The 21565-nt window shown below is 49.1% G+C and overlaps 1 protein-coding gene across 1 annotated transcript in view; it reads left to right on the forward strand.

Moving 5' to 3' along the window:
* LOC140064431 (O-acyltransferase like protein-like) overlaps window positions 1–21351 on the forward strand; it is a 31175-nt gene extending 9824 nt beyond the window's left edge. The window contains exons 3-8 of the mRNA XM_072111384.1: window positions 548–627; window positions 9850–9963; window positions 10131–10257; window positions 18710–18896; window positions 20249–20391; window positions 20889–21351. Of these exons, the coding sequence (XP_071967485.1) occupies window positions 548–627; window positions 9850–9963; window positions 10131–10257; window positions 18710–18896; window positions 20249–20391; window positions 20889–20987 (750 nt within the window). The 3' untranslated portion in view covers window positions 20988–21351. The remainder of the gene's footprint in view (window positions 1–547; window positions 628–9849; window positions 9964–10130; window positions 10258–18709; window positions 18897–20248; window positions 20392–20888) is intronic.
* The last annotated feature ends 214 nt before the right edge of the window (window positions 21352–21565 follow it).

A 21565-nucleotide genomic window follows, 5' to 3' on the forward strand; every position in this document is an offset into this window, starting at 1 on the left:
CTACTCTTAGGATTTACTGCAGGTGGGTTGTCTGTCGGCCACGCCCCCTCGATTTGTGTCGCATGCAAGTTGGCGTAATTGCGCCAAAATCCAAACACGTGTGCGCCAAAAACCCCACTTAAATGCAGCGCAAATAGTCGGGAAACCCGCCGAAAATGCGCCGTGCAGACCCTTACTAAATGTGCCCCACTGTGTCGCAAGACAATGCACTTACATGCACCAGGAAGAAGAAGGTGAACTCCGGGGACCTGAGCGGGGAAGCGACACATGCAGGACATCGGGCGCACGATCTTAGTGAATCACGGCACAGGGCATTATACACGGACAATGCACTTTATGTGAACTCGAAGGAATGGGTAAGTAAATGTGCCCCTATGAGTTAAACCTTCTCCCCAGCATCAGTGCCTGACCCCATAGACACTATCCATAGTCTTCTGAGAAGAGGGGCGGCTTCATAATTGGATGGGGAGGGGGGGGGGCACATACTTTTACCAGTACTATAACAGAATCGGAAGGTAATAAGCCCTGCACTTCCTATGTGTTACAGTGCATCGGATGGACCTGGTATCTCTCCATTGATTTCCAGTTCCATCTCACCGTCCCTCTTGTAATCTTCCTGTATGTCAGGTAAGTGTGTCTCCGGGCCCATGTCATTATGTGGCCATTACTGTGTGTTAGGGTTCAGCGCTCCCCAGTGATTGGGGATATTAATAACATAGATCATGGCGAGCGCAGAGCCTCAGCTTTACCGCTCTGTCTGGGAGTCCTGCGCTTAATACCTACCCTCCGGCCACTGATGTGTATATATATACACTCACCGGCCACTTTATTAGGTACACCTGTCCTACTGCTCGTTAACACTTAATTTCTAATCAGCCAATCACATGGCGGCAGTGCATTTAGGCATGTAGACATGGTCAAGACAATCTCCTGCAGTTCATACCGAGCATCAGTATGGGGAAGAAAGGTGATTTGTGGCCTTTGAACGTGGCATGGTTGTTGGTGCCAGAAGGGCTGGTCTGAGTATTTCAGAAACTGCTGATCTACTGGGATTTTCACGCACAACCATCTCTAGGGTTTACAGAGAATGGTCCGAAAAAGAAAAAACATCCAGTGAGCGGCAGTTCTGTGGGCAGAAATGCCTTGTTGATGCCAGAGGTCAGAGGAGAATGGGCAGACTGGTTCGAGCTGATAGAAAGGCAACAGTGACTCAAATCGCCACCCGTTACAACCAAGGTAGGCAGAGGAGCATCTCTGAATGCACAGTACGTCCAACTTTGAGGCAGATGGGCTACAGCAGCAGAAGACCACACCGGGTGCCACTCCTTTCAGCAAAGAACAGGAAACTGAGGCTACAATTTGCACAAGCTCATCGAAATTGGACAGTAGAAGATTGGAAAAACGTTGCCTGGTCTGATGAGTCTCGATTTCTGCTGCGACATTCGGATGGTAGGGTCAGAATTTGGCGTCAACAACATGAAAGCATGGATCCATTCTGCCTTGTATCAGCGGGTCAGGCTGCTGGTGGTGGTGTCATGGTGTGGGGAATATTTTCTTGGCACTCTTTGGGCCCCTTGGTACAACGCCACAGCCTACCTGAGTATTGTTGCTGACCATGTCCATCCCTTTATGAGCACAATGTACCCTGTAACATCTGATGGCTACTTTCAGCAGGATAATGCGCCATGTCATAAAGCTGGAATCATCTCAGACTGGTTTCTTGAACATGACAATGAGGTCACTGGACACAAATGGCCTCCACAGTCACCAGATCTCAATCCAATAGAGCATCTTTGGGATGTGGTGGAACGGGAGATTCGCATCATGGATGTGCAGCCGACAAATCTGCGGCAACTGTGTGATGCCATCATGTCAATATGGACCAAAATCTCTGAGGAGCTTCCAGCACCTTGTTGTATCTATGCCACGAAGAATTGAGGCAGTTCTGAAGGCAAAAGGGGGTCCAACCCGGTACTAGTATGGTGTACCTAATAAAGTGGCCGGTGAGTGTATATATAATGTATGGCCGGAGACTAATATAAGGGACGAGCAATTACTACCTCATTGTAGGAATAGCACCACTTACCTCTATTACTCAGCCCATCAATATCCTTCACGATATTAGATCTGATCCTTACATAGATTTTACTTCTGCAAATGTATTTCAGTATTTAATTGTAATAATTAGAGAAGGGCGACAGTGTAAATAACCTGCCAAATGTTACCCCATTAAACTCCCAGCCCCCTCAGGGTAAAAAATGTCCTTTCTAGTATTTAATCTTTTAAGGGAAATCTCACCCATATGCCTAAATATCTGAAAAAAAATCTCCTCCAAAGTCCAGCGACAATGAGCTGAGAATATTTTGGCCGAGATGAGTCAAGTTTAGAGGCTGCAGGGGAAGGATCACTTTACACGACCCTGTCTTAAAGGGATCTCCAGTAATAGAAAGTTAGGCCCTATGCTGTAATCAGTGGGGGTCTCAGAGATGGGACCCCCACAGATCTCGAGAACGGGGGTCCATTGTACCTGTTACATTCAAGATGAAGAGCGCAGCCTATCATGCATAGAGATTAACGGCGCAACGGGCTGCTCCAGTCATCTGCAGCACAACAGGGGTACCAGGGACCCCCATTCGCAGCATCTGTGGTAGAGGTTCCATCTCTGGGACCCCCACTGATCAGCAGGTTAGCAAGTAACTTGCTGTGACTGGAGAACCCTTTTAAGATTTAAAGCCCCTGTTAGTGTCATATTAAAGCAAAGCTGCGCGCCAAAGATGTCAGGGTAGGAGGAGAGAAGAGGCTACTGGGGTGTGGAGTAGCCGCGACCTGTAGCCTCATGTCCGGCTACTCCACGCCCTGGTAGTCGCTTTACAAAATTTACATATTAGGGCAATAGAGATTCTAAAAAGATAGGGGGACGTGAGGTTTAGCTCTAAAAAGGGCTCTCCTCACGTCCCATACATGCACCTACCACCCGTTCTACCTTTATAGGTAGAATCGTGGTGGTAGGTTCCCTTTAAGCTACAGAACCAAAGATACAGGCAATTCTGAAGATCACAGAACCACAGCGCTGAAAGTATCTCCTGATACTTGGCCCCATTTATTCTTTCATGTACACGGATCAGTCGTCCTGGTTCCTTGCAGAGGAACAGCCCCTTGTCATGATGTCCCCTCTCCCCATGATGCACAGTAGGTAGGTGATCTCTGGATGCAGCTCAGCAGTCACTCATCTCCAAACACCACAAGTTGTGTTTCTGTGGTTCTGGGATTTCTGCAGGTCAGTCACTAGGTCCCCGTGTGGTTTTGGGATTTCTGCAGGTCACTTGGTCCCTGTGTGGTTCTGGGATTTCTGCAATGTCACTAGGTTCCTGTGTGGTTCTGGTATATTTGCAGATCAGTCACTAGGTCCCTGTGTGGTTCTGGGATTTCTGCAGGTCTCTAGGTCCCCGTGTGGTTCTGGGGTTTCTGCAGGTCTCTAGGTCCCTGTGTGGTTCTGGGGTTTCTACAGGTCACTAGGTCCCCGTGTGGTTCTGGGATTTCTGCAGGTCAGTCTCTAGGTCCCCGTGTGGTTCTGGGATTTCTGCAGGTCACTAGATCCCGTGTGGTTCTGGGATTTCTGCAGGTCACTAGGTCCCCGTGTGGTTCTGGGATTTCTGCAGGTCACTAGGTCCCGTGAAGTTCTGGGATTTCTGCAGGTCAGTCTCTAGGTCCCCGTGTGGTTCTGGGATTTCTGCAGGTCTCTAGGTTCCCGTGTGGTTCTGGGATTTCTGCAGGTCACTAGGTCCCCGTGTGGTTCTGGGATTTCTGCAGGTCTCTAGGTCCCCGTGTGGTTCTGGGAATTCTGCAGGTCACTACATCCCCGTGTGGTTCTGGGATTTCTGCAGGTCACTAGGTTCCCGTGTGGTTCTGGGATTTCTGCAGGTCACTAGGTCCCCGTGTGGTTTTGGGATTTCTGCACGTCCGTCACTAGGTCCCCGTGTGGTTCTGGGATTTCTGCAGGTCACTAGGTCCCCGTGTGGTTCTGGGATTTCTGCAGGTCACTAGGTCCCTGTGTGGTTTTGGGATTTCTGTAGGTCACTAGGTCCCCGTGTGGTTTTGGGATTTCTGCAGGTCAGTCACTAGGTCCCTGTGTGGTTCTGGGATTTCTGCAATGTCACTAGGTTCCTGTGTGGTTTTGGGATTTCTGCAGATCAGTCACTAGGTCCCTGTATGGTTCTGGGATTTCTGCAGGTCACTAGGTCCCCGTGTGGTTCTGGGGTTTCTGCAGGTCTCTAGGTCCCCGTGTGGTTCTGGGATTTCTGCAGGTCACTAGGTCCCCGTGTGGTTTTGGGATTTCTGCAGGTCAGTCACTAGGTCCATGTGTGGTTCTGGGATTTCTGCAGGTCAGTCACTAGGTCCCTGTGTGGTTCTGGGATTTCTGCAGGTCACTAGGTCCCCGTGTGGTTCTGGGATTTCTGCAGGTCACTAGGTCCCCATGTGGTTCTGGGATTTCTGCAGGTCAGTCTCTAGGTCCCTGTGTGGTTCTGGGAATTCTGCAGGTCAGTCTCTAGGTCCCCGTGTGGTTCTGGGAATTCTGCAGGTCAGTCTCTAGGTCCCCGTGTGGTTCTGGGACTTCTACAGGTCACTAGGTCCGCGTGTGGATTTGGGACTTCTGCAGGTCAGTCACTAGGTCCCCGTGTGGTTCTGGGAATTCTGCAGGTCACTACATCCCCGTGTGGTTCTGGGACTTCTACAGGTCACTAGGTCCCCGTGTGGTTTTGGGATTTCTGCAGGTCAGTCACTAGGTCCCTGTGTGGTTCTGGGAATTCTGCAGGTCAGTCTCTAGGTCCCCGTGTGGTTCTGGGAATTCTGCAGGTCAGTCTCTAGGTCCCCGTGTGGTTCTGGGACTTCTACAGGTCACTAGGTCCGCGTGTGGATTTGGGACTTCTGCAGGTCAGTCACTAGGTCCCCGTGTGGTTCTGGGAATTCTGCAGGTCACTACATCCCCGTGTGGTTCTGGGACTTCTACAGGTCACTAGGTCCCCGTGTGGTTTTGGGATTTCTGCAGGTCAGTCACTAGGTCCCTGTGTGGTTCTGGGATTTCTGGAGGTCACTAGGTTCCCGTGTGGTTCTGGGATTTCTGTAGGTCACTAAGTCCCCGTGTGGTTCTGGGATTTCTGCAGGTCACTAGGTCCCCGTGTGGTTTTGGGATTTCTGAAAGTCAGTCACTAGGTCCCTGTGTGGTTTTGGGATTTCTATAGGTCACTAGGTCCCCGTGTGGTTCTGGGAGGACAGAGATGCCATTACTACAGGTACTGAGGGGAGGACAGAGGAGCCTCTTAAAGAAAAAGTTACGGGTCTGTGAGAAAAGTGCCTGATTCGCGCTTTCCCAACGTGTTACCCGAATATTTTTGATTTGCACCGATTTCCCCTGAATTGCCCCGGGATTTTGGCGCAGGCGAGTGGATTTTGGCGCAACGGCGCTTGCATGCACGCGACGGAAATCGGGGTTGGGGGGGGCGTGGCCGAACAAAAACCCGATGGATTCGGAAAAACCACCGCATTTAAAAAACAAAAAGTGTCGCGGAGCTTGCACTTACCTTCACCAGGAATAGGCCGGTGTACTTTAGTGCATTTCAGCGGACTTCAGCGCAGCAGCGCCACCTGGTGGACGTCGGAGGAACTATCTTAGTGAATCCCGGCCGGACCCGAATCCACCGCAGAGAACGCGCCGCTGGATCGCGAATGGACCGGGTAAGTAAATCTGCCCCAATGTGATTTTCTGGATTCATTTTCTCATTTTGTTGAGGTTCTACTGATGATGTCATTACAGGCCTCTCTCATCTTATAACTGGGAGAACTTACACAATTGGTGGCTGACTAGAGATAAGCGAGCACTAAAATGCTCGGGTACTCGTTATTCGAGACGAACTTTTCCCGATGCTCGAGTGCTCGTTTCGAGTAACGAGCACCATTGAAGTCAATGGGAGACTCGAGCATTTTTCAAGGGGACCAAGGCTCTGCACAGGGAAGCTTGGCCAAACACCTGGGAACCTCAGAAAAGGATGGAAACACCACGGAAATGGACAGGAAACAGCAGGGGCAGCATGCATGGATGCCTCTGAGGCTGCTTAATCGCACCATTATGCCAAAAGTATGGGCAACAGCATGACCATGACAGAGTGACAGAATGAAGCTAGATAGCATCTAAAACATCCAATAATTGACCCTGACACTATAGGGGACGGCATGCAGAGGCAGCGGCAGCAGCGGCAGGCTAGAGAGTGGCATGGCGACATACCCTAAATGGACTCAGGCTTCAAACCAATGGGTGGCAGAGAGGAACCAAAGGAGGTGAGCAAGAAGCGCTCAAATAATATCGGTACATGATAAAAGTTTGCCAGTATATTTTGTGGATTACACAGCAGGGTGGCGACAAAGTTAACATGGAAGCCATGAAAACAACCCAAAATTCTGCCTGACACAGCTCGTTTGATAAGGGGACCATGTATGGAGGCAGTGAACTAGTAGTAGATTAAAGGTGCTGCAGTTAAAACTATGTTAGTTGGATCTTGGCATGGAGCTGGCGCTCCGCTGCCAGGCGAGCTTTCGCCAATCCAAGCCCCTGTCTCTAGGCTACTCCCCAAACAGCACTTCTAAGAACCTTTTGTATAAGATCAAGTGTAGTAGCGTTCTTATAAGTTTGGGATATGGCGGGTGAGGGGAATGTAAACATCTGCGCAAGAAGCGCTGAAATAATATCCGTAAATGAAAAAAGTTTTCCAGTATATTTTGTGGCTTACACAGCAGGGTGGCGACAAAGTTAACAAGTTTGATGTGGAATGCCCTGTAATAGCTCTTGGGCGGTGTGCCTTTTATCACCTAGGCTCAGCAGTTTGAGCACCGCCTGCTGTCGCTTAGCGACGGCACTGCTGCTGTGCCTAGAGCTACCGACTGATGGCGCCATGCCCACGGATGGTAATTCGGAGGAGGAGGAGGTGGAGGAGGGGTGGGAGGAGGAGGAGGCATAGTAGGCCTGAAACACCTGGACCGAGGTAGGCCCCGCAATCCTCTGCGTCGGCAGTATATGACCAGCCCCAGGGTCAGACTCGGTCCCAGCCTCCACCAAGTTAACCCAATGTGCCGTCAGCGATATATAGTGGCCCTGCCCGGCAGCACTCGTCCACGTGTCCGTGGTCAGGTGGACCTTGTCAGAAACGGCGTTGGTCAGGGCACGGATGATGTTGTCTGACACGTGCTGGTGCAGGGCTGGGACGGCACATCGGGAAAAGTAGTGGCGGCTGGGGACCGAATACCGAGGGGCGGCCGCCGCCATGAGGCTGCGAAAGGCCTCGGTCTCTACTAGCCTATAGGGCAGCATCTCCAGGCTTAGCAATCTGGAGATGTGCACATTAAGGGCTTGGGCGTGCGGGTGGGTTGCACTATATTTGCGTTTCCGCTCCAGCGTCTGGGGTATGGAGAGCTGAACGCTGGTGGATGCTGTGGAGGATCGTGGAGGCGACAATGGGGTTTTTGTGGCAGGGTCCTGGGCAGGGGGCTGACTATCAGCTGACACAGGGGAAGGAGCAGTGGTGTGCACGGCCGGAGGTGAACGCGCTTGTTGCCACTGAGTGGGGTGTTTAGCATTCATATGCCTGCGCATACTGGTGGTAGTTAAGCTATTAGTGGTGGAACCCCTGCTGATCCTGGTTTGGCAAATGTGGCACACCACAGTCCGTCGGTCATCCGGTGTTTCCTTAAAGAACCTCCAGACTTCTGAAAATCTAGCCCTCGCCGCAGGAGCCCTCGCCACGGGAGCTTCACTAGTTGACACATTTGGCGCTGATGCACCAGCTCTGGCCCTGCCTCTCCGTCTGGCCCCACCACTGCCTCTTCCAGCCTGTTCTGGTCGAGGACTCTCCTCCGTCTCAGAAGCACTGTGTTCACCCGGCCTCTCAACCCAGCTTGGGTCTGTCACCTCATCATCCTCCGATCCCTCAGTCTGCTCCCCCCTCGGACTTCCTGCCCTGACAACAACTTCCCCACTGTCTGACAACCGTGTCTCCTCATCGTCGGACACCTCTTTACACACTTCTTCCAGTACGTCAACAAGGTCATCATCACCCATAGACTGCGACTGGTGGAAAACCTGGGCATCGGAAAATTGCTCATCAGCAACCGGACAAGTGGTTTGTGACTGTGGGAAGGGTCCAGAAAACAGTTCCTCAGAGTATGCCGGTTTAAATGGCAAATTTTGCTGGGAGGGGGCAGACTGGGGGGGAGGAGGCTGAGGTGCAGGAGCTGGAGGAGTGCCGATTTCGGTGACATGGGTGGACTGCGTGGAAGACTGACTGGTGGACAAATTGCTCGAAGCATTGTCGGCAATCCACGACATCACCTGTTTGCACTGTTCTGGCCTCAACAGTGCTCTACCACGAGTCCCAGTAACTTCAGACATGAACCTAGGGAGTGTAGCTCTGCGGCGTTCCCCTGCTCCCTCATCAGCAGGTGGTGTCTCACCCCGCCCAGGACCACGGCCTCTGACCCCTGCAGTAGTTGGACGCCCACGTCCACGCCCTCGTCCTCTACCCCTAGCCCTCGGGTTAAACATTTTGAAAATGAGAGTTATAACTTTAATTTTTTTTTTAACTTTTTTTTGTGTTTTTTTTTTTTTGGTGTGTTTTTTAGTTTTTAAAACCAAACGATGCTATCCTATTGCTATGGCTATTTTCTAGCCAAGTATGAAAGCACACTGCTATGCCAGATGAGATGACACTGAGTTATTAAAAAAATAAACGTAAAATAAAAAAGGAAATGGCAGACTGTGCCTAATTGAAATCCAACCCCGGGCCCTAATAAATTTTCCCACTTCGGTCTTTGCGATGGATATGTGCGTCACTAAAACACAGTGGTCGCAAGTCTGACTCCAAATTGCTCACAATTTGCTAGTAGATGCACTGCAGCAACTACAGCCACCAGCAGATCAACCAGAAATCAAATATATATAACGCTACTGTAGGCGTAAGTAAGCCGTTTGGATTCTCCTATGGCTATTTTCTAGCCAAGTATTAAAGCACACTACTATGCAAGATGAGATGACGCTGAGTTATGAAAAAATAAACGTAAAATAAAAAGAAACTGGCAGACTGTGCCTAATTGAAATCAAACCCCTAATAAATTTTCCCACTTTGGTGTTTGAGGTGGATATGTGTGTCACTAAGAGCTAAACACAACGGTAGCAAGTCCCCCTGCAAATCCCTCACAATATGGTACTAGCTGCACTACTAGTGCCAGCAAGCCCAGCCACAAGCAAATAAAAAAAAAAAGTATAACGTTATTGTAGCCCTAAGAAGGGCTGTTGGGTTCTTGTAGAATCACTCCTGCCTAACAGTAAGCTAATAGAACACCCTAACGCTTTCCCTGACCAGCAGCAGCTCTCTCCCTAGCGGCATCCAGACAGAGAATGATCCGAGCAGCGCGGGCAGCGGCTAGTCTATCCCAGGGTCACCTGATCTGGCCAGCCAACCACTGCTATCCACGTGTAAGGGTACCACGTCATGCTGGGTGGAGTGCAGAGTCTCCTGGCTTGTGATTGGCTCTGTTTCTGGCCGCCAAAAAGCAAAACGGCGGGAGCTGCCATTTTCTCGAGCGGGCGAAATACTCGTCCGAGCAACGAGCAGTTACGAGTACGCTAATGCTCGATCGAGCATCAAGCTCGGACGAGTATGTTCGCTCATCTCTATGGCTGACTAAATACTATTTTCCCCACTGTATAAGAATAGGGCGCTCATTGATAAATCACAAGATGTTGATACATTGTAACCAAAAGACATAAGAAATGAATTAACCCTTCCTTGTCCTCTTGTGCAGAGCTAAGCGCGTCATGATTGCAGTCGTGACATTGACCTGTGCCGCCTCTGTCATCGCCACCACCTTAATTTCGTACTTTTTAAAACTTCCAATTCGCTACCCGAAATGTGAAAGGTCAGTAACACCCCCCCCCCCACTCGTCTCTGATATGACCGATCTTGTGCTCGATCTGCTCATGATTATTCAGCATTTTATAAGACAAGCTCTGTACAACGCTGCAGAATCTGTGGGCGCTATATAAATAAAGGAATTAGTTTTATTATTATAATCTCTGTCCGCAGCCAGTGTCGGGAGAATTATTGGGCGGAATATTACGACAGACCCTACTGCCGATACGGACCTTTCCTTGTCGGGATGATTCTTGCAATTCTTTTAGTCGGGAAGCAAAGTCTTTACTTTAAGAACAGGGTAAGAGATTTCAGATTTCAGTTTTGGGGGGTTGTATTCTGAGTACAGGCAGTCCCCGGGTTACATACAAGATAGGGTCTGTAGGTTTGTTCTTAAGTTGAATTTGTATGTAAGTCGGAACTGTTTATTTTATCATTGTAATCCCAGACAGAACTTTTTTGGTCTCTGTAACAATTGGATTTTAAAAATGTTGGGTTGTCATAAGAATCAGGATTAACACTAAAGCTTCATTACAGACGCCTGTGATAACTGTTACAGCTGATTATTGTAGCCTAAGGCTAAAGTACAGGAAATTACCAGTGGTCCGTTTGTAACTAGGGGTCGTATGTAAGTCGAGTGTTCTTAAGTAGGGGACCGCCTGTACTGATCTGAAGAGAAAGGATTTCTTTATATGTTTAGGATTAGTCTGTGAATTAGTGATGTTAGAATATTTTCCAGATTAAAAGGAAATCTACCACCAGGATGAAGGCCTGTAAACCAAGCACACTGACATACTGGTGTCTGCCCCCTTCTGGCAGGATCTGCTCTTCTTTTAGCTTCTTATTCCCTGGTTTTCACAGAAATTTTTTTTTATTATGCAAATGCACCTGAGGGGCACTGGGCTCCATAGGTGCTAATGGAGCGGGGAGCCCCTCAGACTCATTTGCATTACTTTTTTAAATTGTTACATTCACATACAGTGGGGAGGGGGGGGGGGTGCTCCTGCACAGTGTAATAACCTATGAAGCTACAGCTCGGAGGGGCTCTGGTAGCAGCCTCCAGAGTCCTTCTGGTTCATTAGCATAGTCATAAAAGTTGATTTTTAGAAGTTAGAAGGCCATGAATATCAAATATAAGATGATGACCACATTCACCGTGCCTGGATCTATGAATGTGGTTTATCATGATGGATATTGATGGAAGATTTCCTTTAATCACAGCGCAGGGACCTGTGCTCACAGTAGCAGCCCACACTGTAATCATGTATTCAGTACCACAGATCAGATGTTTGAGGAGGCTGCAGTGTTCAGGCAATGGTTACAGTCTCTTCCCTACACACCAAACACAGCGCCATTAATTGTATAGTGGCGGTAATTGATATTGCATCTCAAGCTTAAACAATGTAATGCAGTGTCCTATGCAATGCAATACTAACAAGAAAAATGACGTAAGGCCAGTTTAACCCTTTTGCGCTAATTAAAACTTTTATTTGAGAATTTAAAACATTTGACAGAGAACACAAATAACAAATGATCAGGAAGTGGGAACCTGCTGCTGAAATTATGTCTTTATGAGATGCCCATTAATGGCTATTACCTTAGTCCTGGGCGCGGCATTTTTGATTGTGATAAGTTCTCAAACTTGTCATAATCTGCTGCGCTGCTTTCATGCGGCAGAAATTGGGGGGCGTGGCTGTCGGACGATCGGACTGATTCGGACTGAGCGCAGGATTTAACTTTCAAATTGTGTCTCAAGATCAAGCACTTCCATGGACCAGGAAGAAGAAGGTGAACTCCGGGGACCTGAGCGGGGAAGCGACACATGCAGGATATCGGGCGCACGATCTTAGTGAATCGCGGCACAGTGGATAATCATCGGACAATGCACTTTCTGGGAACGCGCAGGATGGGTAAGTAAATGTGCCCCAGGGTGTAATCCAGTGAAAGCTCCACTGACTGCGTCATACTGACCCCCCACCCCTTCCCTCTCTCTAATCCCTGTCCCCCTTCTCCTTCCCTTCATTTGAGAACTTATCACAATGAAGGGGCAAGAAATAGCCATTAATGGGCATTTCATAAAGACATAGGGGCAGATTTACTTACCCGGTCCATTCGCGATCCAGCGGCGTGTTCTCTGCTCTGGATTCGGGTCCGGCCGGGATTTAATATGGTAGTTCCTCCGCCGTCCACCAGGAGGCGCTGCTGCGCTGAAAAGCATCTGAACGCGCCGGAATTCACCGAGGCCGGCTGAGTGAAGGTAAGCGCGTCCCGAGCGACACATTTTCCGTTTTTAAATGCGTCAGTTTTTCCGAATATGTGGGGTTTTCGCTCGGCGACGCCCCCCGATTTCCGTCACGCTCATGCCGGCGCCGATGCGCCACAATCCAATCGCGTGCGCCAAAATCCCGGGGCAATTCAGGTACAATTGGCGCAAATCGGAAATATTCGGGTAACACGCGAATCGGGCCCTTAGTAAATGACCCCCATAATTTCAGCAGCAGGTTCCCACTTCCTGATCATTTGTTATTTGTGTTCTCTGTCAAATGTTTTAAATTCTCAAATAAAAGTTTTAATTATTGCAAAAGGGTTAAACTGGCCTTACGTCATTTTTGTTGTTAGTATTGTGGGGAATTGCTCTGGTAGTTGACTGGTAGCAGTGCAGGAAGCAGTGACACACGCAGGTTTAAAAGTCCAACTTAAGTGTTTATTCACACTTGCAAAACAGAACACAAATTCAGCCTTGGCTTAGGCACATGCAAAAACATTATAAAAGTAATTCCGGCCCGGCTAGGCGCTGTCTAATACATTTTGAGGACCCTAGCTATCCGGGTACCAGGCTGCCTGGCACACGCTCTTGGCCAGCAGCAAGATAGGAGACCCTCAGTTATCTCACTTTCAGCTCTCCAGGTAGGGCCTCCCCTACTGCTTCTGGCCTGCAGACTAAATCAGACCCTAACGAGGCCTGTGACCTGCACCTGTGGGCTATACAAAAGCCCAGGACCGAAGCCCGGGTGGAGTAGGAGTCCCACTACCAGCCTACCCCTACTCCATAATAAGCAGGCCCAGTACGGACATTACAAATGTGTCTGTGTTAGCTAGGCCAACACAGACAAAACAGACTGGGGGACATTTACTATGGCGTTTCCGCCAGTTTTGTGGCGCTCTCACCACATGTTCTGCTCTCAGACCTATTTATTAGCTGTCGGGGACAGAAAAAATGACTTTTTCCGTCTGCTCCGACTCTTCTCCGAAAAGGGGCGTGGCTTTGGCGGAGTGGAAACTCAGACAGAATTAATATGTGTCACAGCCATTTTTGGGTGCTGTAAACTGGCGGAAAGTAGACCAAAAGAAAACTGGTCTAGCAGGGACTGTTGGACACATTTCTGGTGCTTGGGACAGATTTTGGTCCCAGGGACAGAAAATGGGCTCGGGGACAGAAAATGGGCTCGGGGACAGAAATGTCTCTGCACAGCTCTACAATATTAAATGTGTATCTTCTTTCCGAGAGCAGGTCGGTAACAAAGCCAATGCAGACACCGACACTTTAAGTAAATGTCCCCCACTATTCCTGCTTATCATGTCTGCATTAACCCTTGGGTTACTGCAGACAAACCCAGGGCTTTTACCACCAGCATTTCATCTGCCTGTAGGACAGATAGCGGTTTTCCCACACAACACCTCTCACTTTCTCACATACCCTCCCCCTCAGTTCAGACCCACCGGGGCGAACTCCTGACATTAAGCAATGCGTTCGGGACAAGGCATCCGCATTGCCCTGTAGCTTCCCGGCTCTGTGCTCCACCATGAAACTGAAATTTTGGAGGGACAAGAACCACCTAGTGACCCTGGCATTCTTCTCCTTAGTTCTACTCATCCACGTGAGAGGAGAGTGGTCAGTTATGAGACGGAACTGTCGTCCCAGCAAGTAGTACCGTAGGGACTCTAATGCCCACTTTATCGCCAGACATTCCTTCTCTACGATACTGTAATTTTTTTCAGCTGGCGTGAGCTTCCTGCTCAGGTAAGTAATGGGGTGTTCCTCGCCATTCACCTCCTGAGACAGGACAGCTCCCAGTCCTACATCTGACGCATCCGTCTGCACAATAAACTCTCTCTTGAAGTTTGGCGCAATGAGGATGGGAGATCCACACAACGCAGACTTCAATGCCTGAAAAGCACCTTCTGCTTGTTCATTCCACCGCACCATGACAGGCCTTTTACCCTTCAGCAGGTCTGTCAGGGGAGCGGACATGGTGGCAAAGTTTGGTATAAACCGTCTGTAGTACCCTACAATGCCCAGGAATGCCCTGACTTGCTTTGTGCTCACTGGTTGAGGCCAACCCTGTATAGCGTCAATCTTGTTGATCTGAGGTTTAATTATACCTCGACCGATCACATACCCCAAATAGTGTGTCTCCTCCATTCCCAGCGCACACTTCTTGGTGTTTGCAGTCAGGCCCGCTGCCCTTAGAGAGTTCACTACGGCCTGTACCTTGGCCAAGTGACTCGCCCAGTCTTGGCTGTAGATGATAATGTCATCTAGATAGGCGGAGGCGTATCTCCTATGTGGCTTTAACACTATGTCCATTAACCGTTAAAAGGTAGCGGGGGCCCCATGAAGCCCAAACGGTAATACAACATAGTGAAAAAGGCCCTCAGGGGTGATAAAGGCTGTCTTTTCTTTAGCCCTATCTGTCAGGGGTACCTGCCAATATCCTTTAGTTAGATCCAGGGTGGTGAAGTACCGAGCACCCCCTAGTCTCTCAATAAGCTCGTCCACCCGGGGCATGGGATAGGCATCAAACTTAGACACCTCATTCAATTTTCTAAAATCGTTGCAAAATCGCAACGTCCCATCCGGTTTGGGAATTAGAACAATTGGACTGGCCCACTCACTTTTGGACTCCTCAATAACCCCTAGCTTCAGCATCTTCTGAACTTCTTCTGATATGGCTTGTCTACGAGCTTCGGGGACTCGGTACGGCCTAAATCTCACCCTTACCCCTGGCTCAGTGACAATATCATGTTTAATTACAGATGTGTAGCCTGGCAACTCTGAGAACACATCTGTATTTCTTGCTACAAACTCTCGAGCCTCTCGCTGTTGCTCTTTGGTAAGGGTATCGGCTATTCGCACTTCTGCCTCTGGCACTGGCTTATCTGCAGCCTGTGAGGGTATCGCAGGAGTTGGACTAGCCAGAACCATCTCTGTATGCAGACTCTCTCTGTCTTTCCAGGCCTTCAACAGATTTACATGATAAGTCTGCTCGGGTTTTCTCCGTCCGGGCTGACGTATCCTGTAGTTCACCTCTCCTATTTTCTCTATAACCTCATACGGTCCTTGCCATTTAGCGAGAAACTTACTTTCTACAGTGGGGACTAGCACCAACACACGATCACCGGGACTAAAGCTCCTTACTTTTGCTGACCTGTTATAAACCCGGCTTTGAGTTCTTTGTGCCTCCTCCATATGCTCTTTGACAATGGGCATGACGGCTGCCACCCTGTCCTGCATATCTGCGATATGGTCTATTACACTTTTGTGGGGGGTGGGCTCTTGTTCCCATGTCTCCTTGGCTATGTCCAGGAGACCCCTGGGATGTCTGCCATACACTAACTCAAACGGTGAGAACCCAGTAGAGGCTTGTGGGACCTCTCGGATGGCGAACATTAAATATGGCAATAGTACATCCCAGTCCTTCCCACCCTTGTTTACCACTTTTTTTAGCAGACTCTTTAAAGTTTTGTTGAACCGTTCTACCAATCCATCCGTCTGAGGATGGTACACAGAGGTGCGTAACTGTTTAATATTAAAGAGCCGACATAGCTCCTTGGTGACTTTTGACATAAAAGGAGTCCCCTGATCTGTGAGGATCTCCTTGGGAAGTCCCACCCGACAGAACATGGCAAACAACTCTTTAGCAATTAGTTTCGCAGAGGTGTGCCGCAGTGGGATGGCCTCAGGATATCGGGTAGCATAGTCCATGACTACCAGGATATGCTGATGCCCCCAAGCAGATTTAACTAAAGGACCGACCAAATCCATGGCGACCCTTTCAAAGGGTACCTCAATAATGGGCAGAGGTACCAACGGACTTCGAAAGTGTACCATGGGAGCATGCAATTGACAATCAGGGCAAGTTTCACAATACCTTTTTACCCTATCATATACTCCTGGCCAGTAAAAACGCTGCAAGATGCGTTCCAGAGTTTTTGTGGTACCTAGGTGCCCTCCCATCACATGCTTATGTGCAAGGTCTAACACCATCTGACGATATGGCTGAGGCACCATTAACTGCTCCCGGGTTTCACCGTGGACCTTATCAATGCGGTACAACAACTCCTGATTTACCACCACACGAGGGAACAACTTATCCGCACCTGGGTGCTGAGGTACGCCATTAATTTCTACCACATTTTCTCTGGCGCGGACCAGAGTGGGGTCCTGGAGTTGGGCAGTACCAAAGTTGTCACGGGATACCTCCAAATCAGACAACTGCGGTCCTGTCACTACCTCCTCAGTTTCGCCTGCCATAACATCTAGGGGAAACATTACACTTCCATCTTCTGTGGCGGTCACCCCTACGGCAGGAACTCCAGAGTCTGGGTCATCAGGCTCGGCTTCAGAGATCTGACCAGACAACACAGGAGAACAACCCCCCAACTCTTGGTTTCCCCGCCATAGAGTCCAGAACATGGGGAAGTTCCGTCCCAAGATAAGGTCATGGGGCAAGTTCTTGACAACCGCTGCCTCATGTAGTGTCTCTCCACAAGAGGTCTGGAAGTTAATAACTGTGGTGGGGTAGTCCTTTACGTCCCCATGGATGCACAGGACTCCAATTGTGCGCCCTGTGACTGCCTTGGGGTCTGTGAGGGACCCATTAATCAAGGTCACCCGACTGCCTGAGTCCAGCAGGGCCAACGCTGGATGCCCTGCCACAGTCACCCGGCACAGGTGGCGCTCATCAGCAGAGTCGGGGCTAGTAGCTGTGTAGACAGGGGCAGCATAGAGAGAAACCCTTCTGGCGGAACTGCAGTCCATGGGCTCTGAGGAATTGGGGCAATGGGCTGCAATATGACCTGGCTCATGGCAGGTCCAACAGGTGGGAGCCTCCCCCCTCCTCCTCCCCTGGGGTACTTCCCGGACATTGGGCGTTGTCCTGCCCCGGGAATTTGTGGGTGACAAGACCTTCCGTGCCTTAAGGCCTGTCTGGGTATAAGGGGCTTTCTTTGTTAGGGCCTGAGTGGCACAAAACCTCTCCACCAACCCCACCAACGCCTCGGCATCAGACGGGTCCCCGTGTCCCACCCATTGTTGGATCTCACCCGGCAAGGCCCTCAGGAAACGGTCCAAAACAACCTTCTCGACCATCTGGGCTGGGGTTGATGTCTCCGGCTGAAGCCACTTGCGGACCAAGTGAACAAGTTGGTGCATCTGCCCCCTCGGTGGTAGCGCCTCCTGGTATCTCCAGCTATTCACTCTTTGAGCGCGTAGATGCTGATCCACTCCTAGTCGGGCCAAGATCTCTGCCTTTACCTTGGAGTAGTCCTGGGCATCCTCCTCACTCAGGTCGTAGTATGCCTGCTGGGGATCAGCGACGAGGAAGGGGGCCAACACCTCTGCCCAGTGCTGCTGTGGCAACCTCTCTCGGGTGGCCACCCTCTCAAAGCCTGTCAGATAGGCCTCCACATCATCCTCGGCGGTCATCTTGGTTATAGCTTTGCGGACCTCTTTCCTGGCGTCCTTCACCGTCATTGCTGGGACAGTCCTTTGCTGAGCAGCGGTCAGGGCTGTTACCTGCTGGAGCAGCAATCTGTTTGTCTCTTGCTGCTGCACATTGGACTGGACAAGCTGCTTGATTAACTCCTCCATGGCCGTGGCTTGCAGCTTCAGTGCTGTCCCGGACATGCACTAGTGTATACTTCACTGCACTATGCCCGCATCCTCCACCATATGTGGGGAATTGCTCTGGTAGTTGACTGGTAGCAGTGCAGGAAGCAGTGACACACGCAGGTTTAAAAGTCCAACTTAAGTGTTTATTCACACTTGCAAAACAGAACACAAATTCAGCCTTGGCTTAGGCACATGCAAAAACATTATAAAAGTAATTCCGGCCCGGCTAGGCGCTGTCTAATACATTTTGAGGACCCTAGCTATCCGGGTACCAGGCTGCCTGGCACACGCTCTTGGCCAGCAGCAAGACAGGAGACCCTCAGTTACCTTTGCTGTGAGAATGCAACCTCACTTTCAGCTCTCCAGGTAGGGCCTCCCCTACTGCTTCTGGCCTGCAGACTAAATCAGACCCTAACGAGGCCTGTGACCTGCACCTGTGGGCTATACAAAAGCCCAGGACGAAGCCCGGGTGGAGTAGGAGTCCCACTACCAGCCTACCCCTACTCCATAATAAGCAGGCCCAGTACGGACATTACAAATGTGTCTGTGTTAGCTAGGCCAACACAGACAAAACAGACTATTCCTGCTTATCATGTCTGCATTAACCCTTGGGTTACTGCAGACAAACCCAGGGCTTTTACCACCAGCATTTCATCTGCCTGTAGGACAGATAGCGGTTTTCCCACACAACACCTCTCACTTTCTCACAGTATTTAGTGGAATTAACTCAGCTAAAAGAGGTCCAACTATATTTTGGAGGTCTATGCATGCAATGTCACAGGGAGGGAGTGTAACCATGTTCTCTGGTCTGATTATGAATCCGTTACTTGTCTTTTCATGCCTTATGTATTTCCTATAGACACAAGCCGCCTTGGGATGGATCTCTGCCCTGGCCCTCATGCTCACAGTCATATCGCTGGCTTTTGTTTTAGATGACACCCAGAGCTCTTACTCCATCATGGCCGCACTTTACCAAGGACTTCACCGCACTCTGTGGGCCGTGGTTCTTGGTTTGATCTTTATTCTGTGCCATGAAGGATACGGAGGTATAGTACTATTATGGCTTTATATTATAGTATGTATCACTATGGCGCTTTACTATCAAGACAATAATGGATCTGACACCTTCCCTCAGGTACTTCACCCTGTTCACCCCATCCCCTTCATCTGGTACAGTCTCTCCCAAGCAGTCACTTCTCACCTAACTAACATCTTCAACCTCTCTCTTCTGGTGTCTATGCCTCAAACCTGCAGTTCTTACGCCATTACTAAAGAAACCTTCCCTGGACCCATCCAGTGCTCCTATAAATCAACCAGTCTCTATCCTCCCTTTCATCTCCAAACTCCTGGAACGCCTGGTCTATTCTCGACTAACCCGCTATCTCTCAGCTAACTCCCTCCTTGACCCCCTACAATCTGGTTTCCGCTCTATGTTCTCCACTACAACTGCTCTTACTAAAGTCTCCAATGATCTCCTCACTGCTAAACCCAAAGGTGACTATTTGCTCCTTATTCATCTGGATCTATCGGTAGCGTTCGATACTGTGGACCACCAGCTCCTCCTCAGGAGGCTTCGCTCCATTGGCCTGAAGGACCCTGCACTCTCTCTCTGACCGCACTTTCAGTGTCTCCTTTTCTGGATCTTTCTCTTCTCATCTTCCTCTCAGTGTCGGGGTTCCTTAGGGCTCAGTCCTGGATCCTCTTCTATTGTCCCTCTAACCCCCCATCCGACAAACCATCAGCAGATTTGGTTTCCAGTATCATCTCTATGCTGATGATACCCATCTATATATGTCTGCATGTGATATCACTCCCAAGTTCCTGACTGCCCAAATAAAGTTAAGCCCAAACCACCGGAGCTCATACTAAAGGCAGGACTGTAAAATATAGATTAAAATGCAAGATTGTAGCTTCTTCAAGTGCACTGGGGGTGTGTCCTCACACTGCTGTGCTCTTTATGTATTAAACAGCTACATGGCCTGTGTCCTTTTCTCTGAGTAAAAGCTGAAGTAAGCTTCTAGTTAAAAATTACAGCAGTTACTCAGAGCAGATGGTGAGTGGCTGAGGTGAAGTTAGAGGCAAAGATCATAGCAGTGTGAGGGCATATCCCTTATGCATTAAGATTCCAAAATATAGATCCACATTTCACAGTTCTGCTGCTACTAAGAACATGCACCAAGGTCTGAGTATATATCTCTCAAGGGACGATACATAACACTAACTGTAGTTTTACCTGGTTCCTACTGAGAGATTCCCATTTAGAATATTTGTTGTTGTTACTTTGTCAGTAACAATCTAATTCCCCACGTCCATAGAGATGTCAGGCTGCCCCCACACAAGATTACAGCGCCCTCTACAGGGCAGATTGTAATAAATGGCTTCCACTTTCTCCCTCCAGGTATAGTGACCACTTTGCTGTCTTTCGATGTATGGGGTTTCCTATCTAAGATAAGCTACGCCGGTTATCTGGTCCATCCTATTATTATCTACTTTTACGCTGGCCTACAGGAGGAGCTTTTTCACTATCAGGATCTCAACATGGTGAGTACTCATTAAAAAATATCTGCCTTCAGAATCAACCATGATAAACCAGGGACATTACTCATAATCCAGGCACCGGGACTGTGGTAATCTTCTTATATTTCTTATCCATTGCCTCCTTCCTTCTAACATCAACTTTTATAATTATGCTAATAACAGGAGTTACCTTCTTCACAAGCTGTTACACTGTGCAGGAGCATTTCCACCTAGTGAAGTGTGTGAGATCGCAGTAGGCAGAGGGAGGGGAGATTGCTGATGGAGCAGGTGGACGGGGAGACAGTGTAACAGCCTGTGCAGATGTATCATGATGTTCTGACATAAAAAGGACCCCAAAAGTCCTGCAGATGCCAACCCTATTTTGGTCCCACTTGAAGATACAATCACTCAGGGTTTCATATGTATAGATGTGGTATTATAGATTTTCCAATCACTAACTATTTTTTAGCCTGAAATGAACAACTTTAACCCAAGGATCTCCCATGTTTTCCTTCCACTAGTTGTATCTCTTCATTGGACACTGCGCTTTGACCTTCATCGTTGCTCTACTTTTCACAGTTCTGGTTGAAATACCCTTCCAAAGGTTGATGAGCATTTAGTTTATGGAAAACGCACAACGTATCGGAGGATTATAGTGAACCATACATTCATGGATTTATACCTTGAAGGAAACAATGAACAATGAATCTTAAAAGACAACATCCACCACCCGTCTCTACTACGGTGTCACTAATTATGAAGAACCTCAAGTATTAGGTCGAGAATGTAAAAAAAAAATTGCATAACAAAAGCAAATCTAAATTTAAAAAACTTAATGGAACAAATATCCAGTTCTCAAGTAAAGAACTTCAACTCAGCAACACTGATTATAACAGATGATGGTTTTGTTAACAACTGCTGCTGTAGGGGGCAGTCCAGACTACACAGAAAGACTGCTGTTATAGGGGGAAGTCCAGACTACACAGACAGACTGCTGCTATAGGGGGCGGTCCAGACTACACAGCCAGACTGCTGTTATAGGGGAGCGGTCCAGACTACACATCCAGACTGCTGCTATAGGGGAGCGGTCCAGACTACACATCCAGACTACTGCTATAGGGGGAGGTCCAGACTACACAGACAGACTGCTGCTATAGGGGGCGGTCCAGACTACACAGCCAGACTGCTGCTATAGGGG

The sequence above is a fragment of the Engystomops pustulosus genome, chromosome 1 (assembly GCF_040894005.1).
Source record: "Engystomops pustulosus chromosome 1, aEngPut4.maternal, whole genome shotgun sequence".
NCBI classification, from domain to species: domain Eukaryota; kingdom Metazoa; phylum Chordata; class Amphibia; order Anura; family Leptodactylidae; genus Engystomops; species Engystomops pustulosus.